Below are 15,845 nucleotides of genomic sequence, written 5' to 3'. Positions count from 1 at the left end.
TTTAAAAGATTTTTTATTTATTTCTCTCCCTCTCCCCCCCCCCCCCAGTTGTCTGCTCTTTGTGTCCATTCACTGTGTGTTCTTCTGTGACCACTTACATCCTTATCAGTGGCACTGGGAATCTTTGTTTCTTTTTGTTGCGTCATCTTGTTGTGTCAGCTCTCCGAGTGTGCGGCGCCATTCTTGGGCAGGCTGCACTTTTTTCGTGCTGGGCGGCTCTCCTTACGGCTTGCACTCCTTGCACGTGGGGCTCCCCTATGTGGGGGACACCCCTGCGAGGCAGGGCATTCCTTGCGCTCATCAGCACTACGCATGGGCCAGCTCCACACGGGTCAAGGAGGCCCGGGGTTTGAACCACGGACTTCCCATGTGGTAGGCAGATGCCCTATCCATTGGGCCAAGTCTGCTTCCCAAGGTCTTTTTCTAGTTGCATCACCAGCCAGTGCTTGGTAGTAATCCCTCGGCACCAGGGAGGCTCATCTCCTGGAGTCATGTCCTGCACTGGGGAGAAGATAATGCATTTATATGCTGAGTTTGGCTTAGAGAGTGGCCACATTTGAACAACATGGAGGCTCTCAGGAGGTAACTCTTAGGCACCCTGCAACACTAGGCCAAGTTGAAATTTCAGGCGCAACAGGTTCATAAACATAGTTATCAGTATCAAGGGCCTGTTATTGTACCATCCTTCACTGGTCATTGCCCTTTCACTTGGGGGATTGTTGCTGGCTGTTCCATTGGGAAATTAGGCATATCTCCCCAGAATGGGAACCCAGCACTCCCTCACTTATTGTGTGTAACTCTACCCACTATGACAATACCCAACAAACATCGGAACATAACTATATACCCTATATGCATGCCCAGGCGAACTCCCTCCCATGCATCCCCCATCAATGATACCCCTCACCAGTGCTCCTCCCCTGCCATGGTTGAACCCCTCTGTGTTCCAAAACTTCTTCAAGGGAAACGGACTTTGGCCCAGTAGTTAGGGCGTCCGTCTACCACATGGGAGGTCCGCGGTTCAAGCCCCGGGCCTCCTTGACCCGTGTGGAGCTGGCCCATGCGCAGTGCTGATGCGTGCAAGGAGTGCCATGCCACACAGGGGTGTCCCCCGCAGAGGGGAGCCCCACGCACAAGGAGTGCACCCATAAGAGAGCCGCCCAGCGCGAAGGAGAGAGCAGCCTGCCCAGGAATGGCGCCGCCCACACTTCCTGTGCCGCTGACGACAACAGAAGCGGACAAAGAAACAAGACGCAGCAAAAAGACACAGAAAACAGACAACCGGGGGAGGGGAGGGGAATTAAATAAATAAATTTAAAAAAAAAAATGAAGCCTAATATATTGCCAAATTAAATTAATAGGAAAATGAAGTAGTAATGAAAGGTTTAAACATTAGAAATAAAGTACATAATAATTTAGAAAAACTACAAGTAAAAAAAATTGGGGTATTAAAAAATTAAAAATACAAAAAATTGTTTTGATGTTTTTGCCTTTCATCACTGTAATAGGTGTTGTCTTATGTAACAGTTATCTCGAGTTTTTTAAAGAAGGTACTGGAAATTGAACCCAGGACCTTGACATGGGAAGCAGGCACTCAAACACTGAGCTACATCTGCCCCCCAGTGAGAGTTGGTTTTCTTCTTTGTTTTTTGTTTTATTTTTAGTAGGTACCTGGTATCAAACCAGGGACCTCATACATGGGAAGCAGGTGCTCAGCCACTTGAGCTGTATCTGCTCCTCTATCCCCAGTTTTAATGTAAGGAAACTGATGCTCAGGAAGGTAAAGTATTTAGTATTGAGTTCTGCATGTCTTCTAGAACATACGCAGGACAGGTAATAGGATGATGGTGTAATTTCATTGCCTATGTATACTAATTTTATTCTACCTCTCATATGTTGTGGGTATCTCAGCCACAGCTTTCCCAGGATTGTAGTGTGAGTGCGCTTGCCTACCTCTCAGTATCTCTCTCATACAGAATATAAATGGTTACAGTTGGCATGAATCTGTTATACTACTCTATTACCTACATGACAGTTCTACGCAGACTGAAATGACAACAAAGTATAGCAATAGGTTTCATATTCTTCCAACTTTAACTAATTTTGGCATTCATATACTTACCTTTATGAAATTATCATCAGTTATGCTTAAGGTAACTTATTTTGTTTTTCACTGCTTGCATCTTCTCTCCCGTTTCTTCCATCAGTGTAGCCAACTTATGTTTAGTAATCACATTGCTCTGTGACTAGAGCCCCCTTCCAGATTGTTATGTACTTCCCTATCTTACTCATCTTCTGCTGTGTTCCTGCTGCACATGTATTCTAGTCTGGATAAATGATTTGCAGCTCCCAGATGTCCAATTCATGTCCCTGAATCTCTCCTTGTCTGCTGATAATCATAATGTCTCTGCTGAAAAGCTTTTTCAGGGTACAGTTATGTACATTCTCCTTGTATCTTGGTTTTCTTCAGGTGTCTGGTGATTTTTGGTATTATGAATGAAGTTTTGGGTTTTAGACTCCTAGGGTGATTAACACAGGTCTTTTTACTCAATAGGCTTCTGCCCTGAATGCAAAGGCTGATGCTGAGCTCTGTATGTTTGAAGGGTGTTGATTGGCAGGCTTTCCTGTAGAGCAGGGGTTCTTAACTATTTTTATTCCACGAACTCCTTTTCCAGTCAGGTGAAAACCACAGTTCCCTTACTAAGTTCATACTACACTATGTATTTAATAAATATATCTGTACCACACAAAAATAATGTTTTTTTGAATTTCAATTCAAACTCACAGACCCCTTGTTAAGAACCCCTGCTTTAGAGTATGATGGAGGGGAATGACTAGCCTCTAATCAAAAAGGCTTTGATCTGGGGCACCAGACTGACTGCAGGAACCCTACTAGCTTCTTGCAGAAGTTTAGTTTCTTTAGGGAGCATTTCTTGGGTTTTAGCCTGGATTCAAATGCAGCTGCTACATGTGATCATGTAGGCACAGGGATGGGTAGTCGGTGGGGAGGATTTACATAGCTATCAGCTTTCTATTCCTTAAACAGTGTTCTCGTTCTTTGCCTGTTCTTGCTCTTGCTAGCCTTGGAAACTCTCTAGAGCTCCCCCAGAAAGGAATTGATAGAATAGTTGGACTGTTTATAGAATGTGAAATTATTGCAATGCTGAAATTTAGATCACTAATTATGAATACCTTGTGTTCTAAAAATATTTGTAAAGCTGCTTAGGAAAGCCAAAGAAAGGTAACCAAAATACCTGAGCAGGAAAGGATTATGGGGAGGTCCCAGTCATTGCTCTTAGCCACTGATTGATATTTGGGGCCAGAAGTAAGGTAACTGGGGCTTATACTATGTTTACATTCTAGAAGTGAGGGAATTGACTTTTCCCAGTGTAAAGTTTACTAATTTTAGGTTGTCTCCCCTGATATTTCATTAAGGTAAAAGCTCTACTACTTGTGGCTTAATAAAGAAGAGTGAATTTAGTTAGTTAAATTCCAACTAAATCTAATAGTTAGTTTTAGCTTGCAGTTTGTGTTGTATTTCAATGAGTGATAAAAAAAAAAAAAATAGCACCGTTTGCCATGTTCTTCTCCTAAGAGTGAAAATGAACCTGTATGCAACATTATTTATTTTTATTTCTTAATACATTTTGGGAAAGTTAATTGCAACTGTGTGGTTCAGGGATTTAGTGCAAGAAGAAGAACAGTTGATGGAAGAAAAGAAAAAGAAAAAAGACGACAAGAAAAAGAAGGAAGCTGCTCAAAAGAAGGTAGTATATGTATAAACTATTTATACTAAACATTTTAAAAACAGATTAAAAAAGAAAATTCTTATCGGGTGTTTTTTATAAAAGCATTTGATTTAATAATTTCAATGAAGATTCATTTGAATATGCATATACAGTAACATACTGAGTGTGTATAATTTAATGCATAGTTAATTAATCTTTCCAATAGTTTTTCAAAGGTAAGTGCATTATATAGGTCTTTATCTTTCAATTAGCTCTTTCTGGGTGTTTCATAATAAATCATTTTAAAAGTGTGAAGAACATGAAATTTGTAGCTGCATAGATGAGGATTTGAAACCTGACTCTCTCACATGGAGTGGTGTGGCCTTAAATTTTATTTAACCTCTCTGAGCCTCAGTTTACTTGTTTTGTAAAATAAGGATTGAATTTTTAAAAAAAATGTAATGATTGTACATAACAGAAAATAATGTAATGCAGGAATACAGTAATAAAGGGAATATTAATACATTAGGAAATAAAATATCAATTTTCTTTTTTTATTTAGTGCCTGGGCTGGTATTTAAAATTCACAGTTTCATCTGGATGTTTGAAAATAAGCCTATAGTATTCTTTGCTGCCGTAGCTCTCCAGCCAGTACATTAATGACAAACTGTAGCCAAAGCAATACAGATTAAGACAAAAACAAAAGATTTTTCCTATCTTTCACAAAGTTTTTTCAAAAAATTAATAAGAGTGATGATACTGAACTAAGCTGGTGAATCAGGTTTCTCAAGAACCTTAAAAATGTTCTAAAAGACCCAGTGAAATTACTGTTCCATTTCTCTGTTCTAATGAAAAATTTAATTTTTTTCCTTTATAAATTTACTTATATTTACATTTTATATAAATGGAATTATACAATATGTTAGACAGTATATTTGATTCATAGTAGTGTAGTATACACTCATTTTTTCTTTTGTGCCTGGCTTGCTTCACTCAACATAATATCCTCCAGTTTCATCCATATTGTCATATGCTTTAATTTTTAATATGCCTCTTTTGCATTAGGCATTAGATTTAGGTTATCCAAATAGCAACATAGTTATTTCCACATTATTTAATAGGAAATAAAGCAGGATACAAAACTATAGTAGAACTATTTATTTACTGGAAATTGTTGAAGCACAGAGAAAAGTGCTTTACTCAGCCTGAGGTGGGACAGAGGGACAGGGAAATTTTCTTATAATAGAAATTAGCTAAGTGAATAAGGAGCAGACTAGAAAGGATTCCAGGCAATGGAAACTTAGAGGTAAGCATTCATAGCCTGTATGTGTTAAAAGTATGGGATTTAATTGGGAAGGGAGAGGGTAAGTCTCATGTGGAGGAAAAATGTCAGGGAATGAAACTAGAGAGGTTGGCTATATGTTCTTAGGGCTTTGGCCATTGTCATTGGGAAAACACTGAAGACATTTTACTAAAATGACATAAAAGTTTGTTTTAGGAAGTTTACTTTGGCAAATTGTGGAAATGGTTTAGAAGGGGTAGAAACTAGAGACCTGGATACTGGCAAATGAACCATTAAAAGAATCCATAGAATTGTTTAAAGGACACTAAGGGAGAATAATCTAGTTTGACTCTTAGGTTCCAGATTGAGTGAATAAAGTAGAACTTGGAAGCATTTAAGCAGGTTAGGGAATACAAAGAATGGGGAAAAGATAAATGATTCAGTTCTGGATTTGCTGAGCTTATGGTGTCTGTAGCAAATCCAAAACATATACGTTAGCAAAGGAATGGAGTACAGAACACTGTAGAGGAATAAGGATGAGATGAGATGATAGGTAGATAGTCATCTGCCTTTTGGTTGCTCTCTGGTGACTGGAAAGAGATGCATGAAGATATATGTCATAGTCCAGGATTTAGAATAGGATTCTAAAATGAAGAGTTTTGGCATCAACTGATGCTTTAGGTTTCTGTCGGAGACCTGTTGATTTAGAATGGTCTTTACAGTCTGACTAGTGTTCATTCAGGATTTGTTAGGAAAAGTCGTGTTCTCTCTAAGTCTTACTTTGGGGGAAGGCTTGCCAGACTCATGTTCTATGGTGTGATGGCCATTTACCCAATTAAAGGAGCTTCTAAGAAACTTGTTTATTGAGGAAGATGCTTGGGGTATACTTTAGGTAGAATATTTGGGTTTGTAAGCTTCTGAGTGCACATTAGACCCTGTGGGTCCTTGCTTCTAAGGAATTCAAGATTTTGCTGATAAGTCAGGATGTATCATATGGCTGGAGAAGAGGCCTAATACAATAAATAATGAAATATATTTCTTTGGAATTTGCCCTATTAGGAATTCTAAGGAAAGGAGGGGTCACTGAAATGATTTATTTAAATATTAATCTGAGTGTAGTTTTTTTTTTTAACATTTCCCTTTTATTTTTTTTATTTGTGAGTATAGTCTTTAAGTTATAACATATACAAATAATTGTTCTAATTGTTGAAGTTTATCCTTTTATAACCAAATCTCTAAATCACCTAGTCAGTATTGGGGATCTCCTATATGTGCCCAGCATAATTATGTCTTTAACACATGAATAATGATTTTTGTGCCTTTTGCTTTTCAACACGTCTGAAGTGGCAGCTTTTCATACTCCCACTCCATCCCTGCCTCACTCCATAGTTCTAGTCTTTCTCCCCAACCATATCTTCCTACAAGAACCATCGTCAGAAGCCTTTGCCAGATATTCAGCACCAATAGGGTATTCTTGTGTGTCCCATAGAAACATAACATCTAGCTACTGAACACAATATAATAAGGAAAATTTAATATTTTGAGTAAAAGTTAGGCTTTAGACTAGGCTGCTACTGTAAATAAGACTTGTTCTCCAAATTCCAAATAACCAGCTTACAACTGAATTTTGAATACACCCCATTGGTGAAGTGAGGATGGCTGGTATTTCCATAGGCTGGGACCAAATAGCTCTTTTGTAATAGGATATTAAAAAAAAAAAAGAACGGGGAGAGGAGGGGCGGAGCAGATGTGGTTCAAGTGGTTGAACACCTGCTTCCCATATATGATGTCTCAGGTTTGATCCCAGTACCTCTGAAAAACAAGCAAACAAACCACCAAAATGGATGTAGTTCAATGGTTGAGTGCCTCCTTCCCACATACAAGGTCCTAGGGTTCAATCCCTGATACTACCTTAAAAAAAAAAAAAAAAAAAAAGAACAAGAACCTCACAAAACAAACAAACAAAAAACCCTCCCAAACTAGCATGCTTGAGCTCATAGGAAAGATTTTAAGTTACAGTTGTTTTAAGGCATATCCTTGAGCTTTTCTTATGTCTGTAGTAGGAGCCAGCAGTTGTATTCGGGTAGGTGACAGGCACCTCCATGAAACAGATGGGCAGGCCTATCCATATAAATGTTGGAACATAAACTCACCATAGTAAAAACAATCTGCCCTGTTGTATATAACTTATCTACTTTTATTTCATAAAGATTTCAAATAATAGTGCTCTAATCCATTCATTTTATATATGAGCATCAAGCATAGGTGCCTAAGCTTGATTTATCAGGCATAGGATAGGAATTTAATTGAAATTTTCTAACTCTCGCTGTTGCATTTTGAAAAACCTGTGCCATGACTTTATCCTTTCATATGGAAAATTATCTTATACTTTTGATTTCTTTTCCACCATCTGAAAGTGACCTTCAAAACTAGGAAATGACATATTATGGTAATTCTTATAATAGGTTCTTAATGCTATGAATACTGAAAAATGTTTAGATTTAACAATCACTATTAGGCACTATGGTCTTTTAAAAAAACTTAAATTCAGACCATGGGTTATTTTCCATTAAAAAAACAACAAAAACCAGATAACATACCTTTCTTTATAAACAATTAGACACCAATAAAGCTCACTGCAATGTTAGGTGATTTTTATTTATTAATTTTGTCCCTAATGCATCTCTAATTAATAATAGAGGTCGATGACCAAATGACTTTTCTTTTTGTTCAGAAACAACTTTTCAAAAAAGGCTCTACATGATACTCTCCTGTTCTATTTCACATCTCAGAATCATGGCTATTAGCTTCTGAGTCTCAGGCTTAGAAAATAATTTGGTAAAAGCATGGGAATATAGTTGCTTCTGTACTTTAAAAAAGGCACAAATAGTGTAGGTTACCAGGGACTTCTCTTCAAGTTGTTTTTAGAAGTTTCTTGAAGGAATCTTGAGGGAAATATAGTGAGGAGGAAAAAAGAGATTGAGAAATAGGTTAATTGCAGAGGGATAATTTAGTATAACTTCTTCTTTAAGTGTGTAATTGTACTTCCTAGAAAGCATATAATTGAGGGCTGGAGGAAAGCAGCAACACAAATTGGGATCTTTTGATGTTGAGAATGTTTTCAAGTCAATGTTAATGGGATTTTTTGTTGTTACTGTATTAAGAACTAAAGGAATTTTTAAAAGGTTTTGTGGATTTAAATATATTAAATTCTAGTTTAAATAAAACTTAATTTCTAGAAAACTTCCAACTTCATTCCCTTTTTGGAAATTTTAGTATTTGTTATGTCTCCTAAGGTCTGTTGAGTTTTGAGGCTATTTAGCAGTGTAATTAGTAAATTTTCTCAGTAACCTAGATGGTAATATGAGTAGGCCAGGAGCTTTGCCCTCATCTAGGGCAATTAGGTGTTCTCTTACAGTCCTGCTCTTTTTCCCTTTTTTCCCTTTCATTTTATACTCATTTCATCTAGCACACTTAAGTTTTAGACTGGGTGCTTCTTGCTAAGAAATCATAGGAAAGCTCTCTGAGTACCTAGTATCTAATTTAAAATTACTGAATTGAATTCATTATTCCTGTTAGTCATAATACCTGGCACTGTTAAAACATTGTAGGTGATCAGAAAAAGAAAAAGAACAAAACAAACCAGGTCATTTCCAAATGTGTAAGAAATGACTGAGCCAAAACATGGGCAAATGGGGGTTTCTGGGCAGTGGCAGCAGCATCTAACATCTACTGAATGCTCTCTGTATGCTAGGGGCTGCCCTAAGTTCTTTTTATGAGTCAAACCTCACAACAGCTCTGAGTTGTTTTTTTTGTCCCTGTTTTAGAGGTGAGGAAACTGAGCTTTAGAGGCGTTAACTAGCAAGCCCAGACACAGTGTGTGTCTAACTTCAGACCCTGTTCTTAAGTCTGCTTAGGGATCTTGATGTTGAGACAAGCCTGACAGAGACAAAGCACCCAGCATGCTAGGTGTCTACCACTTGTTTGATGCCGTCGTTAATAAATTGAGGTAATTGTGATAGTTACTTGTGGAATCACAGCTCAAATGTTGTTTTTTAAAAATGTATATATTCAAAATAGAAGTCATTGTCCTTTTTAGATTTGTCAGGATCCTTTAATTCTGTTTTGCAAGAGAATCTATAATGATACTTCGTATTTGAAGTATTTTATAGTTTTTCCAAAGAAATCTCGTATTTTATTATTTGACCTTCATATTAGTGGAGAAAAGTAACCATGGCAGGTGTTTTCCTCTATTTGATGATTAGGAAACTAGGACCCAGAGGGCTTAACGACAAGGTCCTGTTAAAAGAAGGAAATAGGTGAAATTAATTTTAATGATATTTTTATGTAACCCAATATATAAAATATTACTGTTTAACATGTAATCAATATAAAGTATTATTAATGAGATATTCTACTTTTTTTTTAAACTAATCTTTGAAATCAGGTGTGTATTTTATATATCCCAGTTTGAACTGGCCACATTTCAGTGTTCATTTGCCACCTGTGACTAGTGGCTATTTTGGGCAGTGCACACTTAGTTACTCTTAAAATCATTGAACCCTCTTGGAAAAAATTTTTTTAAGATAAAGTAATATACTGGGTCCCTGAACTAGCTCACAAAAACCTATTTTAAAGAACTTGAACTAATAAGTATCATTTAGGGCCCTTGGCTTCTAGTACTTAACATTCCTTTATTATATTAGGACAGTGTTCTAATTGGCAGACATCTTGGGATGTCTCCTTGGTGCCATTCTCAGTAGATGACAGAATACTGAATGGGATTGATCATTGTTCTGAAGCAACATGGATTGTTTTTCCAAAGATTTGCATGTTAAATATTCTTTATGTTGTAAAGCCCAGAAGAGCAAGCAGTATTGTATACTTTGGCTTTTAGTAATGTGGTCATGGTTCTATTTACTGACAGTTCCCTTTGAAAGTAAACTGTGGAAGAGACCAGTAGAGTTAAAAAAATTTTTTTTCAATATGTAGATTTATTTTCAAAGTATTCATATTTTAAGTTTGTTCTAGTGAGACTTGTTCTTTTATTGTCAGATTTTAAAAATAATTTCTCCCAGAAATTAAATGTTCTCCAGCCAGTTGACCAATCATTTGGCATTGTCCTTTTGTCAATTTCTTAACCTTATGTTTTCATCCACATAGAATAAAAGATGGCCCTTCAGTATTTTGCATATCAGTAGTGCTCTAAAATTTGGTAAAGCACTTCAGTGCCTGAAACAATTCTGAGGATCCCTGGAGAAAATTAATGTTTGATGTGGCTTTAATAGTAGGGTAATTCACTACCATATTGTTCTATAATGATATAATTCAAGAAAATGGTAATTTTGATCATTTAATATGACAAAGAAAAATGAATTACCATGCCCATGGCAGCTCAGAAATGACTTATCTTCATTTAGAAATGATTCCTGGCTATTCAATTACTAATTATCCTGTCCTTCTTCACCTCCCTGCCTAGGCTTGTTTATCTTTTATTTTTAGGACTCTCCCATACAATTGTTCATGATCAAAAGGTTGATTTTTGTTTGTGGTTGACCAGAGGCCTCTGTCTATAATTTGTTCTTTCTGTTTGAGGTCCTTGAAGTTTGAACTTGGTGGCTTGAGACAACTTTACTATCCCCAAACCTCCCTTCCCAGTTGCAGTGTCAGAAGACAGTAGGAGTAGGGACAGGCATTAGAAAGCAGTGAAATTAGGGCTCATGTCGTTTATCTTCTGATCACAGTAATTTTAATGAATTGTTAGATGTGTCAGAAATGATCATTTTAGTTTGGAAAATCTTTCCACACACAAATACTTAGAAGTTGACTGTAAAAGCAGCCTAATCTTCAGTAGTTAAATTTTTTACTAATCTGGTCAGAGTGGTTATATGAAGGTTTTCTTATAGAAAACTTAATCTGAAGCAAGAATTTTTGAAGCCATTTAAAAATATGCAAACTCAATCTGTTAAATGTAAAGGTGACAGCTATTAAAAAAAAACATTTTAAAGCTAATGATAAGAAAAGTATATATTCCATTCTTAAAATTACACAGTTATAGAACAATAACAATGTCTTTTCTGCTTTCTGTTTATAGAAATGTATTTCAGATTTTATTTTTATTAAATCTAGTAATAGGGACAATGGGGCACATCTGTGGGAAAAGCATGCTTTCCTTTGCATACCTCTTCCTATGTAGTTCATCTAAATGACAAATTCCTTATTAAAGTATATTTGTCTTATGATAGTAATATATGAACATTTTATCATAATAATCCATTTCTTTCAGTTTCATATTTACATTGTTTTTTGTTTGTTTGTTTTTATTTTAGGCCACTGAACAAAAAATCAAAGGTACGTTGTTTAAAGCTCTTTTTAAATTCTTTTTTTCATTAAAGCAAGGTTGTTTATATGCATTTTTATTCGCCTCCAGGATGGGAGAGAGAAGAGCATGAAAGAAACAGGGGTGGGAACATATTTCTTCTGTGACATTACCTTGGAATCATCCTTTGGGATTTATGGTTTGTAGTGGTATATAATACCACCTTTAGAGTGTATTGCTTCAAGACCTGTCTTACCACTGTCTCCTAGGAAAGATACCACTTCCTAACATACTACTTGAGTCTTTGAGCACACATACTTTTCCTTCATCTGAAAGTCTTCTTATCTGGGGCTATATCTAGGACTCCCATCCCATCCCTTGGTGTTCTGCCTGATTTATTTCTTATGTTGCATGTATAATTATCCTTAACTCCTTCCTCTAGGTAGAGAATGACATCCTCTCTATACTGTCTCTTAGAATAGTAGATTGCTAAGCTTTTGGTCATTGTGCCAGGGGCATCCAGTGTACCCCAAGCAAAAGACTTCAGAATGGTAGAGTCTTAAGAAAATAAGAAGGAACCTTATTTCTTTCATATCCTGAATCAGAAGCCCTACCTTATAATGAAAGGTGTAGGCCTCTCAGATACTGAATTGGATAGGCCTCAGGATTCTGAATTTTTATTTTTTAGCTTTATCAAAATTACCTCTACTTTCAGTTGGTGTATGCATTCACAGTACTACCTATTTTTATCTGAGGTCGCCATTAGTTGAATGAAATAATTTATTAGGTGCAGTGTAAAAGTGAGTAAGAATAGTCCTTGCCTAAAGGTGGCTTATATTTTAATGGAGAAAGAGTGGCAATAGGAGGAAACAACTGAACTGAATACAGTAAATTGTAATTTGGCTAAAGGAAAGTTGCTCAAGTTGTCCTGGGGCACAGAGAGGAGTGATAATTAGCCTAACATGGGAGCTTGAGGAAGATCCTCCTGAGATTATGAATTTTAAAAAATGAAAAGTTAGCCAAAGAAAGAAGGAAATGGCAGAGATAAGCATGATCCAAGGCACAGAGGAAAAATATTGATATGGGAAGTGATGATATTCTTAGAGCATTAAATACCCAGTAATAAGTGGGCACAGTTGAGACTGAAGAGATAGGTAGGGTCGATCAAAGAGGGCCTTACATGCTATAACTATCAAAGAGCTTAGTCTTTTATTTTATAGGCAGTTAAGAACCGCTGAAGAGTTGTAGCAGAGGATTGACATTTTTCTTCTTTTTCATTTTGAAAAAGCTATTGACAACTCTACATGGGGAACGTACTGACTGAACTGTCTTAATGATGGGTTCTTCTAAAGATGGAGCTAGTAGAAGAAAGGCATTCTGGAATTGGAGGCAGGGAATATTCAGAGAATGAATAATCTAGTTTTTGTCTCTAGCATAAGGGGAATAGGGGCAAGTAACAATAAGCCTGGAGGTAAGGGGAACCAGAGAACCTGCAAAGGTTTTTGAGTGTCATGCTTACAGGCTATGTTTTAGGGACATTTCTTTGTCAGTAGAAATGTAGAAAGATGTATAAATGTGGAATGATGTAAGGAGGAACAGGTTTTATTTAGTAAGAATATTGCCAAATTTTCCTAACTTTGCTCATACCAATCCCTTATATCGGAATGTTAATTTGTTGCTTTGTTGCTCCTGCTTCAAGACCAAACTCTGCTTGGCTTTCAAGACTTTATTTAATCAGATTTCCCATGATCTAACCAACTTGTTTCCTATCATTCCATATAATTTTTTAGAGAAATTCTTATTGCATGTTCATTCATGATTCTATTTAATTTTTCAACCAAGAATGCTTTTACCATGCCTTTCAGCTTTTCTAAACCGCTCAAAGCTCATCTTCTCCTAGATAACTGCCATTGATCTCCTTTTCTGATTTCTTAGGATATTATGATGTATCTTAAATTTTGGGCACCTGATTATATTTCATCGTATATTTTTGACTGACTTGTGGGTATTTGTTTCTTTAGCATAATTTTAGAGTAGCTATGGAGTATATCCTTTCCAAACATAAATCAATCTTTATATCCTTACATGAAATATGAACATATTTGGATCTTCTTGTTCTTATATTTCCCACAACCCTGAGAATTTTAGTTTGAGAGGATGAAAATTACTTCAAAATGCATTATGTTATTATGCCAGGTGTCTCCCTTCATCTTTCTTTTGATGGTGGCTCCCTTCATAATATGTCACGTCTATTCTGATTCATGAAGATGTATTTTTCCCCCTTTGGTGCTGTTTATGTGTCTACGTGGTGATTATAGTTTTGAGTTTGCAGTTATTAGATATTACAAACTAGAGGCTTTAGGGTGAATTTGGTACGCACAGTTGTTAAATAAGCTTTTTATTTTGGAATAATTGCAGATTTACAGAAAAGTTGCAAAGATAATTTAGCAAATTTCCATATATCCTTCACCCAGTGTCCCCATTATTAATATCTTATATTACTAATAGTGTTACTAAACTCGAGTTTATTTAGATTTCACCAATTCTCCCACTAATTTTCTGTTCTAGGATCCCGTTCAGATTACTACATTGCACTTAATTGTCATATCTCTCTAGGCTCCTGGTCTACACACAGTGTTTTTCTTATTTTTGCTTTTTAAATTGATACCAACATTTAAAAATCAGGAGAGTCTATCTAATCTAGAATTCTAGCTTTTCTTTCTTTCACTGTCAACACCATTTTTGTCTTTCTATATAACACTTTCTGTATAAAGCCCAAGTTTAGCCACATGTGGCTACTGAGTGCTTGAAACTTAACTAATGCAACTGAGGGACTTAACTTTTAGTTTTACTAAGCAGCACTAACTCTATAGTCTTTGTGATTATTATAGTCAAGGTTATAGTGCTGAGCCCGAGCATAACTAGGTAGGCTGCAGTACCACCTGTAGAAGTCTGTCTTACCGAAGCTTTTTTTTTCCCCTCTCAGAATGCTACCACCTACCTACTAAATGTTGCTGCAATTCAGTGGTAAAATTGTTTATATGAAAGTTGTATTTTTGTAAAGTATCATAAATTAAAGTAAGTTTGTGGCTAGTTTCTTATGTGAAGACAGCAGTACAATATTTATTTCTTGGTGGCATTGACTCCAAGAAGGAGTAATAAAAATGTAGGCCAGTATAATTAGTGATAGAATGAAATTCTTGAAAGCTTTATTTTCACCTTGTGACTTGAATGTTGTAAAACTAGAAAGAGCATGAATATTTGAATCTTTAAAAATTTTAGATGCCTTTTAAAAATAAGTGTATTAATATCTCATTGAAACAGCCAGAGTAGTGACATGCTGAAAAATTTATAGGGAAGAGGAGGGATGGATAAATTTAAGATGTCTTATGGCCTCTATAATGTATAAATGTAGGGGAGGAAAGAACATCCTATCTTCACTGTGAATAAAGAAAAAGAATAAAAGTGACTTTTAAAAAATATGCTTTAAACTCTGTTTTGGAAACCTGCCTATTTGTATATTCCTTACAAAAGAATAAAGTGTTGTTGATTTTTGACAACTAGTATGTTCTCTTTTTTCTTTTCATTCAATCTTTTGTTCATCCATCCATCTGTCCATCTATTGTGTCAATTATTTCATTAGGTAATGTAAGTAAGCCATGCTCCCAAGAATTACAAACCCTGAATTCCTGAGAGATGTGTGGAACTTGGGGAGGAAGCAGGAGGAGGAGGAAAAAAATAGAGGGTTTCTGGTGATCAAATAGAAAAGAGTGTTTTATTACTGTTGTTTGTTTTCTGGATTAATGTAAGAACTCATGAAATTGAATCAACATTTAAAACATATTTTTTCCCTGCCACAATTGGAAAACATTTTTCTTACTCAATTCTAGTCTTAATATTTGTTTTCTTTTCCATCAAACACAATTTCATTATTTAAATCCATTGATCTAGGGGGTGATGAAAATATTCAAGAGCTGTTGAGTCAGCTTAATGTCAAATCCTATTGTAGAGGGAAGTGGCTGTGGTTGAGCTCCCATTTACTGTATGGAGGACCCGAGTTTGATCCAGGGACCTCCTGGTAAAAAAAAGAAAAAAGGCGTCCCAGCCCTGTGTGGTGTGGAGAGGTGCAGGCACACCAAAAAGATGATGATGCAACCAGATAGGGAAAAAAATCCTATTGTAGACATTTTCATAGCTAACTTTGAGCACTTGCTATGTGCTAGGCATTGCGCTTTATATTTATTTCATTTATTAAAGAAAAGTATTCACTAATATGAAATGGGCATCAGCCACTCAGTACATGCTGGCGTAGGGTCCTAAAGCTATTTAATATACTAGGAATAACCTTTTAGTTACTAAATTTGGGGAAGTCTATAGGACCCAGGGGTGGATCAGGTCAGTAGGATGGGTACCCCTAGACTTCTCGCAGTGGTTGTTTAAAAACAAATATGGGGGAGCTGATGTGGCTTGGTGGTTGAGTGCTAGCTTCCTATATACAAGGTACCGGGTTCAATCT

The 15,845-nt window shown here is 36.2% G+C and overlaps 1 protein-coding gene across 13 annotated transcripts in view; it reads left to right on the top strand.

The window, feature by feature from the left end:
* TNRC6A (trinucleotide repeat containing adaptor 6A) overlaps positions 1 to 15,845 on the top strand; it is a 110,439-nt gene that overhangs the window by 24,058 nt on the left and 70,536 nt on the right. For all 13 annotated transcript variants that reach the window (XM_058286266.2, XM_058286265.2, XM_058286263.2 and 10 more), the window contains 2 exons: positions 3,680 to 3,767; positions 11,340 to 11,361. In XM_058286266.2, coding sequence (XP_058142249.1) covers positions 3,680 to 3,767; positions 11,340 to 11,361 — 110 coding nt within the window. The remainder of the gene's footprint in view (positions 1 to 3,679; positions 3,768 to 11,339; positions 11,362 to 15,845) is intronic.

This window comes from Dasypus novemcinctus, chromosome 23 (genome assembly GCF_030445035.2).
Source record: "Dasypus novemcinctus isolate mDasNov1 chromosome 23, mDasNov1.1.hap2, whole genome shotgun sequence".
In the NCBI taxonomy this organism is placed as follows: Eukaryota; Metazoa; Chordata; class Mammalia; order Cingulata; family Dasypodidae; genus Dasypus; species Dasypus novemcinctus.
Note: the sequence above shows the minus strand (reverse complement) of the source record. Positions and strands in the feature narration are given on the sequence as shown.